At 46.1% G+C, this 14,616-nt stretch overlaps 1 protein-coding gene across 1 annotated transcript in view; it reads left to right on the forward strand.

Moving 5' to 3' along the window:
* LOC106612651 (sodium-dependent serotonin transporter-like) overlaps positions 1–13,045 on the forward strand; it is a 27,294-nt gene extending 14,249 nt beyond the window's left edge. Inside the window, 10 exon segments of the mRNA XM_045724418.2 lie at positions 1,779–1,917; positions 2,175–2,309; positions 2,451–2,554; positions 2,824–2,951; positions 3,959–4,071; positions 4,606–4,737; positions 5,797–5,896; positions 6,175–6,275; positions 9,128–9,295; positions 10,209–13,045. Of these exon segments, the coding sequence (XP_045580374.1) occupies positions 1,779–1,917; positions 2,175–2,309; positions 2,451–2,554; positions 2,824–2,951; positions 3,959–4,071; positions 4,606–4,737; positions 5,797–5,896; positions 6,175–6,275; positions 9,128–9,295; positions 10,209–10,280 (1,192 nt within the window). The 3' untranslated portion in view covers positions 10,281–13,045.
* The last annotated feature ends 1,571 nt before the right edge of the window (positions 13,046–14,616 follow it).

Here is a 14,616-nt window from a genome sequence, read left to right on the forward strand (position 1 = left end):
CCAAACCTGTCTCATATGTTCATTCAACTGTTATTTGTGCATCTAACTAAAAAAGGATATGAAACTGGTTACACACACACACACACACACACACACACACACACACACACACACACACACACACACACACAAACGGTGCTTTTAACGTGCAATGTTTTCAACTTACATATTTGACATATGTGTTTACATTGTTCGTGTTCATTTATGTAGTAATTATTATTCAACATGAACTCACACTTAATCTGACTTCTCTCATCGTTAATTTGATTTACTTATTTCAGCAATTTTAGGGTGTTTCCCATGCCAATACCACCCCTTGAATGAGAGAGAGAGAGAGAGAGAGAGAGAGAGAGAGAGAGAGAGAGAGAATTACAAACAAGGGGGGGGGGGGGGGGGGTCCCTCAGACCACAGGAAGCTGACTGCTCTCATCATTGACTTGAATGTGGATGTCCATTCTAGTAATTATATTTCTATGGAAAAAAGCAACTGGTTCTGTCATTCCTGACTTTGAGTCTGGTTCACTCCTATCAATCCCACTAAGAGAGATTTTCTCCATTCTAATGCAGGTAAAACTCCTCTGGCTCATGTCTGGCACCAGCATTTCTGTTTTTTCATAAACCTTGTTATTCTGTCCATCTGGTATGTTTTCTTAACTGGTGACCTGGCATCTAGCTATAGATCTTTGTCGCTCGATTATCTTTCACCATGCCAAGTTATTTTTGCCAAGTTATCTTATTTCCTTATTCAGTTGTGCCAGCATCACATATCCACAATATGTTTATTCAATTTCTTTCCTTGTCATTTTCTTTTTATCTCTTGCCTAGTCCCTTCACGTTCTACCTTTTATGACCCTGGAAATCAAATAAAATCTTGCTCAATGGGTTTATTTAGCGTCCTTCGCCGCGAGGCTGATACTTAAGCTAAACAAACACACGCAATACTGGCAAGAGCAACTGTTTATTTTCTTTCAAAATATCATCAATCATCTATCTGCAGCAAGCAACCTGCCACCCCCAGATGTACGAATGCTCTTCCTGTTCTCTCTTGATCTCTCTATTTCCCTATAAATGACTCCTTTCTCTGTTTTTCTGTCTCATCCCCCTCTTCTCAACCTTCTTTTCCCTCTCATCTCTCTTCTTCTCCCTGGTTGATCCCCCCTCTCCTCATCTCTCATCCATCTCCTCACCCCCTCTCTCACCCCTCTCTCTCCTTATCCCTCTCTCACCCCTCTCTCACCCCTCTCTCACCCCTCACTCACCCCTCTCTCTCCTTATCCCTCACTCACCCCTCTCTCACCCCACTCGTTCACCCCTCTCTCTCCTCACTCTTCTCTCTTTACCCTCCTATCCGCTCCTCATCCCTCTCTCCTGATCCCTTTCATCCCTTATCCCCTTCTCTCCTCACTCCTCTCTCTTTACCCTCCTATCCGCTCCTCATCCCTCTCTCCTGATCCCTTTCATCCCTTATCCCCTTCTCTCCTCACTCCTCTCTCTTTACCCTCCTATCCGCTCCTCATCCCTCTCTCCTGATCCCTTTCATCCCTTATCCCCTTCTCTCCTCACTCCTCTCTCTTTACCCTCCTATCCGCTCCTCATCCCTCTCTCCTGGTCCCTTTCATCCCTTATCCCCTTCTCTCCTCACTCCTCTCTCTTTACCCTCCTATCCGCTCCTCATCCCTCTCTCCTGATCCCTTTCATCCCTTATCCCCTTCTCTCCTCACTCCTCTCTCTTTACCCTCCTATCCACTCCTCATCCCTCACTCCTCTGTTCCGTAAAGGCGTCAGGTACTGCAGGTACACATGTCTCCAGGTCTGCACCAGCTTGGCAGTGTGAGTTGGCAGCTGGCTCTCTGCCTCCTGTTCATCTTCACCATCGTCTACTTCAGCATCTGGAAGGGAGTCAAGACCTCTGGCAAGGTGAGCATGGCTGGGGGACGGAGAGGGGGAAGGAGGGATGGAGAAACAGTAGATCAACAGTAGATAACAGTAGGTAAACACTGTGAACTCTGTTTCTCACTGATGTCTTCTATTCATACGTGCCCCTCTCTTTCTCTCTGTCGCTCCCTGCATCTCTTCCTTCCTCTCTCTCTTCCTCCTTCACCCTCTCCCTCCTCCACCCCTCTCTCTATCTCTCTCTCACTCCCCCACCCCTCTCTCTCTCCCCTCTCTCTCAGGTGGTGTGGGTGACAGCCACCTTCCCCTACCTTGTCCTACTGGTGCTGCTCGTTCGTGGGGCCACTCTGCCCGGGGCCTGGAGGGGTGTGGTCTTCTACCTCAAACCTGATTGGGGGAAACTACTCAGCACCACAGTGAGTTGGCCCACTATTGGTTTAGGTTTCCAGCCAATCTTTTGCCATCATACAACACACTGACACCGAGTCATACTGCCTGATGTCTCCTTCCCGTTTTCTTATCCACCCCTCTCTCTTTCTCTCTCCCTCTCCCTCCAGGTATGGATTGATGCAGCAGCTCAGATCTTCTTCTCTCTGGGGCCAGGTTTCGGGGTTCTCCTGGCCTTTGCCAGCTACAACCCCTTTCACAACAACTGCTACAAGTGAGACTTCATTTCTCTTGATACAGTACAATCTGTTTATGAACCTGCCATATGGGAAGTTTTTCTACATGTGGTTTATTTTGCCTGTGACTTGTTGTTAATTCCCTCTCTTTCTTCTCCTATCTCCCTCTTCATCCCCTCTTTCTGTCTCTATCTCTCCCCCTCACTCTGGCCACACTCTCTACCCCTCTCTCTACCTCCCTCCTTTTCTCTCCCCCCTCTCACCATCCCTTTACCCCTCTCTCCCCCCCCCCCCCCCCCCATCTCAGGGATGCGTTGCTGACCAGCTCTGTGAACTGCCTGACCAGTTTCCTCTCTGGGTTTGTCATCTTTACCGTGCTCGGCTACATGGCTGAGATGCGCAAAGTAGGCGTGGAGACCGTAGCCAAGGATGCTGGTAAATCAGTCAATTAAATCCATCATCTATTTTTCATATCCAGCAGTTGTTGTATGATTTTTTATATTTTTTTACATCAGGACCCGTATTCACAAAGCGTGTCAGAGTAGGAGTGCTGATCTAGGATCATGTGTCCTCCACCTTCCCTTGTAATCTTGTACAATATGATCTTAAAGGCCCAGTGCAGTCAAACACGTGATTTTCCTGTGTTTGTGTTGACCAATAAGAAAGAGAGCTCCAAACCTCTCTGCCAATAACAGCTAGTTTTCCGTTTTCCCCTCCCCACTCAGACCACTCCCAGACAGTCCTCGCAAAATTCTTGCTTTAGAAATTTCTCTTTGCTAAGAAGCACTTTTTTTGGGGACCAATTAAATGAAAACAATCACAGTAAGGTACTTCATTGTTACCCAGAAGTGATTTGATATTGAGATAATAAAAAAAAACGGCTGCATTGGACCTTTAATGGAAAACTGATCCTAGATCAGCTCTCCTACTCTGAGACACTTTAGAAATACAGGCCCAGATAGTTCACAGGTTATCTGAGTTCAGACAGTAATTGAAATCTGGCAAGTGAGTACATACCAGACTAACGTAAGACACACACGCATAACAAATTCTCTGCTACGGTTCTAGTTACACTTGCATACATCAAGACAGGACTAATTGCCAACTATTCCTTTTTGATAAAAGCCCAACACCACATATAAAAGCCTCAGGGGCCCGTATGGAAATAATGACAATCCCTTAAGTGCTTTCAAACATGAAAGAGGATAGTAAAGATGCCACATTTCCACCATGCGTGTGTGTGTGTGTGTGTGTGTGTGTGTGTGTGTCTGTGTGTGTGTGTGTGTGTGTGTGTGTGTGTGTGTGTGTGTGTGTGTGTGTGTGTGTGTGTGTGTGTGTGTGTGTGTGTGTGTGTGTGTGTGTGTGTGTGTGTGTGTGTGTGTGTGTGTGTGTGTGTGTGTGTTCCCTTTCCTAATGTATTGATTGTCTGTCTCTTCTGCCAGGTCCCAGTCTGCTGTTCATCATCTATGCTGAAGCCATCGCCAACATGCCCGCTGCCACCTTCTTCGCCATTATCTTCTTCCTCATGATCATAATGCTGGGGCTGGACAGCACGGTCAGTGGCACATATACACAGATGCGCGCACAGATGAATACATATGTACAAATGCGCGTGCACGCACACACACACGCATGCATACGGGCACGGTAATCTCACAGAATTATTAGACTGGTTCTCAAATCGTCTGTTTTTGATCAGTTCTCCGTTCTTACATAAATGTACTGCTATTACATGTGCTAATTCATTTAACTCAGGCTCTCAGGCTGTGTTCATTGTGTATTCATCCAATCAGGCTCTGAGCTTAGAAGGGGGGGTGGGGTTACTGTCAACAGAACTGATGCTGAAGAAACAGGTTGTGTCTGAGGATCTTTCTGTCTGGGTTTGCCTGTTTTTTGTGATTTTCTATAGCTGTGCAATTATTATTTTTCTCTCTTGTGCGCATCTCTCTCTCGCTCATCACTCTCCACCTGTCTCTCCTTTTCTCTCTCCCTCTCTCCCTTTCTGCTCTTACTCCTCTACTGATTCCTTCTCTCTCTCTCTCAATTTAATTTCAGTTGAATGTCTCTCCCTTCTTGTCTTCCTGTGTAGTTTGCCGGTCTGGAGGGGGTGATCACAGCCATGCTGGATGAGTTCCCCCAGTTGTTGTCTAGGAGGAGGGAGTGGTTTGTCCTAAGCCTGGTGTGTGTCTGCTACCTGGGAGCACTCTCCACCCTCACCTACGTGAGTCTCCACTCCACCCAACCTCAGTCCCACTCCCACCCACCCAGCCTCAGTCCCACTCACACCCAGCCTCAGTCCCACTCCACCCAGCCTCGGTCCCACTCCACCCAGCCTCAGTCCCACTCACACCCATTTTCGGTCCCACTCCACCCATTTTCGGTCCCACTCCACCCAGTCTCGGTCCCACTCCACCCATTTTCGGTCCCACTCCACCCAGCCTCAGTCCCACTCCACCCAGCCTCAGTCCCACTCCACCCAGCCTCAGTCCCACTCCACCCAGCCTCGGTCCCACTCCACCCAGCCTCAGTCCCACTCACACCCATTTTCGGTCCCACTCCACCCATTTTCGGTCCCACTCCACCCAGCCTCGGTCCCACTCCACCCATTTTCGGTCCCACTCCACCGAGCCTCAGTCCCACTCCACCCAGCCTCAGTCCCACTCCACCCAGCCTCAGTCCCACTCCACCCAGCCTCAGTCCCACTCCAGCCAGCCTCAGTCCCACTCCACCCAGCCTCAGTCCCACTCCACCCAGCCTCAGTCCCACTCCACCCAGCCTCGGTCCCACTCCACCCATTTTCGGTCCCACTCCACCCAGCCTCAGTCCCACTCCACCCAGCCTCAGTCCCACTCCACCCAGCCTCAGTCCCACTCCACCCAGCCTCAGTCCCACTCCAGCCAGCCTCAGTCCCACTCCACCCAGCCTCAGTCCCACTCCACCCAGCCTCAGTCCCACTCCACCCAGCCTCAGTCCCACTCCAGCCAGCCTCAGTCCCACTACAGCCAGCCTCGGTCCCACTCCACCCAGCCTCAGTCCCACTCCAGCCAGCCTCAGTCCCCTTGGCTCATTACCCAGGTTATTATACTTTCATCCAATCTGTTTTTTTGCTGGTTATTTAGCAATGTCCAGAATCTCCTGAATGGCATGAAGCAATGCTGTCGGGAAATATGTCGAAAATAAGCTAAAGTGGAACATCAGTGGTATATACTGTAGAAATGTCTCTATAGTCTCTATAGCTTTCTTCCCAACACCCATGCATTTCTCTGGAACTCTGTTTTAGGGAGGTGCGTTTGTGGTGAAACTGTTTGAGGAGTACGCCACGGGACCTGCTGTCATCACTGTGGTCTTCCTAGAAGTCATCGCCGTTTCCTGGTTCTACGGTAAACTGACAATGATATTGCTGACAAGGCCCACATAGTCTGACATTCTTTGGATTCAGCCTTTTAATTTTGGATTTAATGGATGTGTGTTTGTGATTGGTTTGTAACCTGACTGCACTAGACATGTCTCATTCTGACAATAAAACAATGGATGGATGGATGGATGGATGGATGGATGGATGGATGGATGGATGGATGGATGAGGCGATTCCATATTGAGACACTAAAGTGTTTGTGTGTGCATGTGTTTCATTCCGTGTCTTTGTGTCCATTTTCAGGGACGAGTCGTTTCTGTGCTGATGTCCATATGATGCTGGGCTTCTCCCCTGGATTGTTCTGGAGGGTGTGCTGGGTGGCCATCTGCCCAATCTTCCTACTGGTGAGACACAAACACACACACACACACACACACACACACACACACACACACACACACTCCCCCCGGCTGTACATACAGTTGAAGTGGGAAGTTTACATACACTTAGGTTGGAGTCATTAAAACTTGTTTTTCAACCACTCCACAAATTTCTTGTTAACAAACTATAGTTTTGGCGAGTTGGTTAGGACATATACTTTGTGCATGACACAAGTAATTTTTACAACAGTTGTTTACAGACAGATTATTTCACTTATAATGAATTCACTGTCACAATTCCAGTGGGTCAAATACAAACACTAAGTTGACTGTGCTTTTAAACAGCTTGGAAAATTCCAGAAAATTATGTCATGCTTTAGAAGCTTCTGATAGGCTAATTGACATCATTTGAGTCAATTGGAGGTGTACCTGTGGATGTATTTCAAGGCCTACCTTCAAATTCAGTGCCTCTTTGCTTGACATCATGGGAAAATCAAAAGAAATCAGACCTCATAAAAAAAATTGTAGACCTCCACAAGTCTGGTTCATCATTGGGAGCAATTTCCAAATGCCTGAAGGTACCACGTTCATCTGTACAAACAATAGTACGCAAGTATAAACACCATGGGACCACGCAGCCGTCATACAGCTCAGGAAGGAGACGCGTTCTGTCTCCTAGAGATGAACGTACTTTGGTGCGAAAAGCGCAAATCAATCCCAGAACAACAACAAAGGATCTTGTGAAGATGCTGCAGGAGGGACTAGTGCACTTCACAAAATAGAGGGCATCATGAGAAGGGAAAATTATGTGGATATATTGAAGCAACATCTCAAGGCATCGGTCAGGAAATTAAAGCTTGGTCGCAAATGTGTCTTCCAAATGGACAATGACCCCAAGCATACTTCCAAAATTGTGGCAAAAGGGCTTAAGGACAACAAAGTCAAGGTATTGGAGTGGCCATCACAAAGCCCTGACCTCATCCTATAGAAAATGTGTGGTCAGAACTGGAAAAGCGCGTGCGAGCAAGGAGGCCTACAAACCTGACTCAGTTACACCAGCTCTGTCAGGAGGAATGGGCCAAAATTCACCCAACTTATTGTGGGAAGCTTGTGGAAGGGTACCCGAAGTGTTTGACCCAAATTAAACAATTTAAAGGCAATGCTACCAAATACTAATTGAGTGTATGTAAACTTCTGACCCACTGGGAATGTGATGAAAGAAATAAAAGCTGAAATAAATCATTCTCTCTGCTATTATTCTGACATTTCACATTCTTAAAATAAAGTGGTGATCCTAACTGACCTAAGACAGGGAATTTTTACTAGGATTAAATGTCAGGAATTGTGAAAAACAGATTTTAACCTCCCTGGGCAAGGTGGGACGTTTGCGTCCCACCTAGTCAACAGCCAGTGGAATCGTGTGGCGCGAAATACAAATACCTCATAAATGCTATAACTTCAATTTCTCAAACATATGACTATTTTACACCATTTTAAAGACAAAACTCTCGTTAATCTAACCACACTGTCCGATTTCAAAAAGGCTTTACAGCGAAAGCAAAACATTAGATTATGTCAGGAGAGTACCCTGCCAAAAATAATCACACAGCCATTTTCAAAGCATGCATATATGTCACAAAAACCAAAACCACAGCTAAATGCAGCACTAACCTTTGATGATCTTCATCAGATGACACTCCTAGGACATTATGTTATACAATACATGCATGTTTTGTTCAATCAAGTTCATATTTATATCAAAAACCAGCTTTTTACATTAGCATGTGATGTTCAGAACTAGCATACCCACCGCAAACATCCGGTGAATTTACTTAATTACTCACGATTAACGTTCACAAAATACATAACAATTATTTTAAGAATTATAGATACAGAACTCCTTTATGCAATCGCGGTGTCAGATTTTAAAATAGCTTTTCGGCGAAAGCACATTTTGCAATATTCTGAGTAGATAGCCCGGCCATCACGGCTAGCTAATTTGACACCCACCAAGTTTGGCCCTCACCAAACTAAGATTTACTATTAGAAAAATTGGATTACCTTTGCTGTTCTTCGTCAGACTTCTACTTCAACAACAAATGTTGTTTTGGTTCAAAATAATCCATAGTTATATTGAAATAGCTCCGTTTTGTTCGTGCGTTGAGGTCAGTATCCGAAGGGTGACGCGCGGGCGCATTTCGTGACAAAAAAAATCTAAATATTCCATTACCGTACTTCGAAGCATGTCAAACGCTGTTTAAAATCAAATTTTATGCGATTTTTCTCGTAAAATAGCGATAATATTCCAACCGGGCGACGTTGTATTCGTTCAAAGAGAGAAAGAAAAAAATGTAGTCCTCTCGTGCATGCGCGCAACAGTGTCAGTGTTCCCTGCCAGACCACTCACAAACACTCCTGCTGTTTTTCGCCCAGAGACTGCAGAGCTCTCATTCCACTTTCTGGCGCCTTCTTAGAGCCAATGGAAGCCTTAGAAAATGTCACGTTACAGCAGAGATGCTGTATTTTTGATAGAAATGCCCTAGAAGGACAACAAATTGTCAGACAGGGCACTTCCTGCATGGAATCTTCTCAGGTTTTGGCCTGCCATATGAGTTCTGTTATACTCACAGACACCATTCAAACAGTTTTAGAAACTTTAGAGTGTTTTCTATCCAAATCTACTAATTATATGCATATTCTCATTTCTGGGTAAGAGTAGTAACCAGTTTAAATTGGGTACGTTTTTTATCCGGCCGTGAAAATACTGCCCCCTAGCCCCAACAGGTTAAACGTATTTGGCTAAGGTGTATGTACACTTCCGACTTCAGCTTTACCTGTTCGAAACACCACCACCTCTATGTCACATCTCTCCTCAGTTCATTATTGTCAGTTTCCTGGCGTTCCCCCCGGAGGTCAAGTTGTTTGACTACGTCTACCCACCTTGGACCACTGTTCTGGGCTACTGCATCGGAGTGTCCTCCTTCATCTGTGTACCAGCCTACATGGTGTACCACCTGCTCACTGCCAAAGGGACCTTTAAACAGGTAAGAGCCTCCAGAGGGCTTGGGGTGGGCCTCTCCCCCTCCAGTCCCCCTTCCCTCCCCCTGCCATCACCAGGCTACTAACAGAGGACACAATCAAAAGGAGAGATGCAGAGAGTAGGAATACAAGCCACCACGGCTTCCAGACACACACGCAAACATAGATAAGCGACAGACACCGCGGCACCTGCACACTGTCACGTTGCCAAGCCAGAAAACAGCCCCTTGTTTGAGAAGACAGACAGACAGACATCAAACAGTATGGTACACACAGCACCTTCCTCCCACCTCACCCTGCCTTTGATTAACCTGTCATCCAATAAGCCCAGTGTTTGCCCCAGTGCCTCACCGCACAATGGGACTGAAAGACAGTGTCAGCGGGGGGGTGTGTGTGTTACGTGTAGTGTTCTGGTCGTACATCTGTGTAAGTGTGTGTGCGCGTTACGTGTGTGAGCGTTGTATGCCTAACCTGCTGCTGCGGCCAGTGATCGTAGACAGACGGATCAGAGCGAGGTCAGGATGACATAACGTCCGTGTGACAGCGCTCAATAAGAGCGATCTGACAGGTTACGCCGCAGTTATACCAGGCACTACTTATTGTGCTCAGGCTACCAGAAATCAGTCACTTTCAACGGAAGCAGACACAGGAAAGTCCCAGCTTATGAGTGGCGCGAAGGGATGGTCTCGCTAGATAGCTTTGACACTGTGCTGGATAGGCTAACAGCCAATGTGCCAATTTGCATGTTGTTCGGAATATAGAACCACAAAGAGAAATCTCTGTGATTCCACAAGATAACTTCTAGTATAACCAGACTGTTACAAGGGGAACCCAACTCGCAATTACAATGGATGACATGAAATAACCTAGTGCTCCTTCCTACCCCTCTTTTCTCTTCCTCCCTTCCTTATCCCTCAGCGTCTCCTGAAGGGCATCACCCCTGTACCCAGTGGGCCTCACAGTGACATTATCATCACCCACACCGTCTGACCCAGTGGTCTGACCAGGCCCGGTGGACTACACCCCCCTCTGCTGGACATAGAGCACAACTGCAGGACGGGGAGGGGTTCGTCCCCTCCCCCGCTTCTCCTCCAGAACCCCCCACAGCAGACTTCAGCACTAAGGCACCCCGTCCATCCCACTGACCCCAGGGGTGAGGTGGAGTGCCGGGCCACACTGTCTGCAGCATCCCACCCCTCCTCCCGTCACCTCCCTCCTGGCTCATTCTGTTAGCTAACCGTTAGCGGCTAATGGCGTCACTGATTTCACACTGGCCCACGCTGGTCAGAGCATTTCAACCCCCAGACAGAGGGTTTTAGATGCCACAGCACAATGACATGTGTACTGTTACAATTGGAATCCCTCCATTCAGTATGATTCATTAACATACACACGCACTCTTCCTTGTCTCTGTTCTGTCAGGTCCACTTTTATATCGCAAACAAATGTCTCACGGCTTCATTTGACCTTCGATCCTTGTTTCATGAGTTCTGCTTTCAGATATTTAGCCGGACATTGATTGCAAAATCCAGGAATCTTTTTACATGTCTAAATGAAGCCAAATGTTGATTGGATATTTCTACAGGTATTTCCAGATGTGAGCCGTTGTCATGTTTTAGGATGACTTGGTGGGAGCTTGTCAGTGTTTCTGAATGGGAATGGGATGGCTGAACCTATGAAGGGCCTTGATGAGCGTCTCCACACGGTGAAGAGCTGTATGTTGGTGTAGTGTGACGCACTGCAGTACTGATTATGCTCTGTAAGCATATCCAGGTTGTTGGGGAACACAGAGACAAGTTCAGAAGAGAACACAGGGCTTTGTCCAGTCGTATGTGGGGGGATTCTTGAGTTGCAGTACGGAAGGCTCTGGTGTGTGTGTGTGTGGGCATGTTGTGTGTAAGAGTGTTTGTGTGTGTGTGTGTGTGTGTGTGTGTGTGTGTGTGTGTGTGTGTGTGTGTGTGTGTGTGTGTGTGTGTGTGTGTGTGTGTGTGTCTGTGTGTCAGAAAAAAATGGAAGGAACGTGGGGAGAAGTTACCCTGTGCAGATTAGAAGGAGTCGTGGGTTATATTATTGCAATTTATATATATATATATATTTATTTTATATAATTATTATTGCTGTCAAATCTAAGTATGCTTTCATGTCATTTACCAAAAACTGACATGCTGATTTAGTTTGGTTTAGTTTGTTAATATGTAAAACACCATTTACATGTTAATTACTTATAGTGGGAACCAAATATCGATCACAACTATTATCATCTCCATCGCTCAGTCCTCAAGGTTGCGTCTGAAACAGGTATCTGTCTTTACTCTCTACCTAATCATCTGTTGTGTGTTGGAATGGGAGTACAAATATGGCATGTACGTGTGTAATAAGTGAGTCTTGGTATCGGTGTATGTCTCTTTGTTCTGTGAATACCTGTCTACTCTCTTGAACGCATTACTGTATGTTTGAGCGTGCCTCAGACCTGGGTTCAAATACTATAGGGAATCTTTCAAATACTTTGTGTTTTCTTTATCAGATGGGCGGGGTTTGTTTTAGCCTACCTAGTGCCAGATGGGCGGGGTTTGTTATAGCCTACCTAGTGCCAGATGGGCGGGGTTTGTTATAGCCTACCTAGTGCCAGATGGGCGGGGTTTGTTATAGCCTACCTAGTGCCAGATGGGCGGGGTTTGTTTTAGCCTACCTAGTGCCAGATGGGCGGGGTTTGTTTTAGCCTACCTAGTGCCAGATGGGCGGGGTTTGTTTTAGCTGGCCTAGAGCCAGATGGGCGGGGTTTGTTTTAGCCGGCCTAGTGCGATATGGGCGGGGTTTGTTTTAGGCTGCCTAGTGACAGATGGGCGGGGTTTGTTTTAGCCGGCCTATTGCCAGATGGGCGGGGTTTGTTTTAGCCTGCCTAGTGCCATATGGGCGGGGTTTGTTTTAGCCTGCCTAGTGCCAGATGGGCGGGGTTTGTTTTAGCCGGACTAGTGCCAGATGGGTGGGGTTTGTTTTAGCCGGCCTAGTGCCAGATGGGCGGGGTTTGTTTTAGCCTGCCTAGTGCCAAATAGGCGGGGTTTGTTTTAGCCTACCTAGAGCCAGATGGGCGGGGTTTGTTTTAGCCTACCTAGTGCCAAATGGGCGGGGTTTGTTTTAGCCTACCTAGTGCCAAATGGGCGGGGTTTGTTTTAGCCTACCTAGTGCCAAATGGGCGGGGTTTGTTTTAGCCTACCTAGTGCCAAATGGGCGGGGTTTGTTTTAGCCTACCTAGTGCCAAATGGGCGGGGTTTGTTTTAGCCTACCTAGTGCCAAATGGGCGGGGTTTGCAGGTTTCCGACTGTTCTATTTGTTCCATTGAACCAGGCAATCAAATCTGAAGTATTTGAAAGGATTTCAAATAGTATTTTAACTCAGGATTGATGTACGTGTGAGCGTGCATACCTTGCGTGTGTATGTGCAAGCGTGCATACATGAGTGTGTGTGTGTGTACATTATGAACAGAAGTAGCAGTCAGACTTTGTGAGTGTGTGCATGCCAATGTGTGTAACCTGTGCTTCAACTTGTGTCTGTGAAGTGACCTTCTCTCGTCTTGTACTTCGCCAAAATATCCAATGAAGATGATGTTAAAATCCCTCCAATGTACCTCTCGAGCCTACATAATGTATGATCTATGTACGTCTGTAAAAGATTGTATTGAGAAATAAACCTGTATAGAAGAAAGATATAAATATATATGAATTAATAGATAAATAAAGTTAAGATGTAAATGAGTAGCTATGCCTCTTGCATTTTTTTCCCCCGCAATGCTTTTGTAACACTGTTTTTCATGTTTTGTAACATTGTAACTCTTGAATTGGGTTCATTTCTGAGATGATTTTAGGAATGAGGTAGTTTAGTGCTTAGGGCACAGTTAGACAGACCATTTTCCACTATACATATCCCACTGCTCGGGGCAGTAGCTCGGGGCAGTAGCTAGGGCCAGGTGCTTGAAGAACCAGCAAGGCTTGATTAGTGATTGCTCACAGGTGTGGGTGATTGGCGGGTAATTAGTTATTGAGAGTTGGGTCGAAGATTTTCTATTATATTGACAAAATAGTCGAGTGACCGCTCTAACAATGGAAATGCATGTCCCCAAAGATGGAAGGCAGGCGGGAGGAGGCGAGATCAGGTGGGACCTTTCTAGCCAATGAGAGGGCAGATACGCGTGTGAACAACCAGCACAACTTCGATGTAAAGTAATTTTTTCCAAAGTTGGCTAAATGCTGCGTGCATCCACTTAAATCAGTGCATTCCTTACAACCTAACCATTATGAAACTTATATTCAATCAAATAAGCCTCACGTAGCAAATTAGCAATACCATTTTTTGTTGACCAAATTCGACACAAATTCCTCACTTCGTGGTCTTATTTTCGTGGACATTTTCACTTCTTCCTCTCTGCCGAAACTAACGCCCTACTTCCACTCCTGGTTGTATATATACTGAACAAAAATATAAACACAACATGTAAAGTGTTGGTCCCATGTTTCCTGAGCTGACATATAATAAGATCCCAGAAATGTTCCATACAGTACGCTCTCATATTTTGAGCACAAATTTGTTTACATCCCTGTTAGTGAGCATTTCTCCTTTGCCAAGATAATCCATCCACCTGACAGGTGTGGCATATCAAGAAACTGATTAAATAGCATGATCATTACACAGGTGCACCTTGTGCTGTGGACAATAAAAGGCCACTCTAAAATGTGCAGTTTTGTCACACAACACAATGCCACAGATGTCTCAAGTTTTGAGGAAGCGTGCAATTGGCATTCTGCCTGCAGGAATGTCCACCAGAGCTGTTGCCAGAGAATTTAATGTTCATTTCTCTACCATAAGCCAATGTCGTTTTAGAGAATTTGGCAGTACGTCCAACCGGCCTCACAACAGCAGACCACGTGTAACCACACCAGCCCAGGACCTCCACATCCGGCTTCTTCACCTGCGGGATCGTCTGGGGGGGTGCTCCCCAGTGGGTGCGGAGTCATGTGAAATCCATAGATTAAGACCTATAACATTTATTTAAATTAAAATGAATGGTAACTCAGTCAAATCTTTGAAATTGTTGCATGTTGCGTTTATATTTTTGGTAGTATCTGTTCTAATGCTGCATTCCTAACTAAGTGGGAAGGTGGTTATTACCCGTTGTGAAGTCGTAAATGCCAGTTGGATGCATTATTGTGCTTTGAACTCATTGAGAAACACTGATTGGCTAATGGCTAACAAGCTGTGTCAACTAAAAGTGTAGGGCTGTAACCGTTAGTCCAAATAGTTGCAAATAGTTGTGTTTTGCAACGGAATTAAG

The sequence above is a fragment of the Salmo salar genome, chromosome 09 (genome assembly GCF_965601325.2).
Source record: "Salmo salar chromosome 09, fSalSal1, whole genome shotgun sequence".
Classification (NCBI taxonomy): Eukaryota; Metazoa; Chordata; class Actinopteri; order Salmoniformes; family Salmonidae; genus Salmo; species Salmo salar.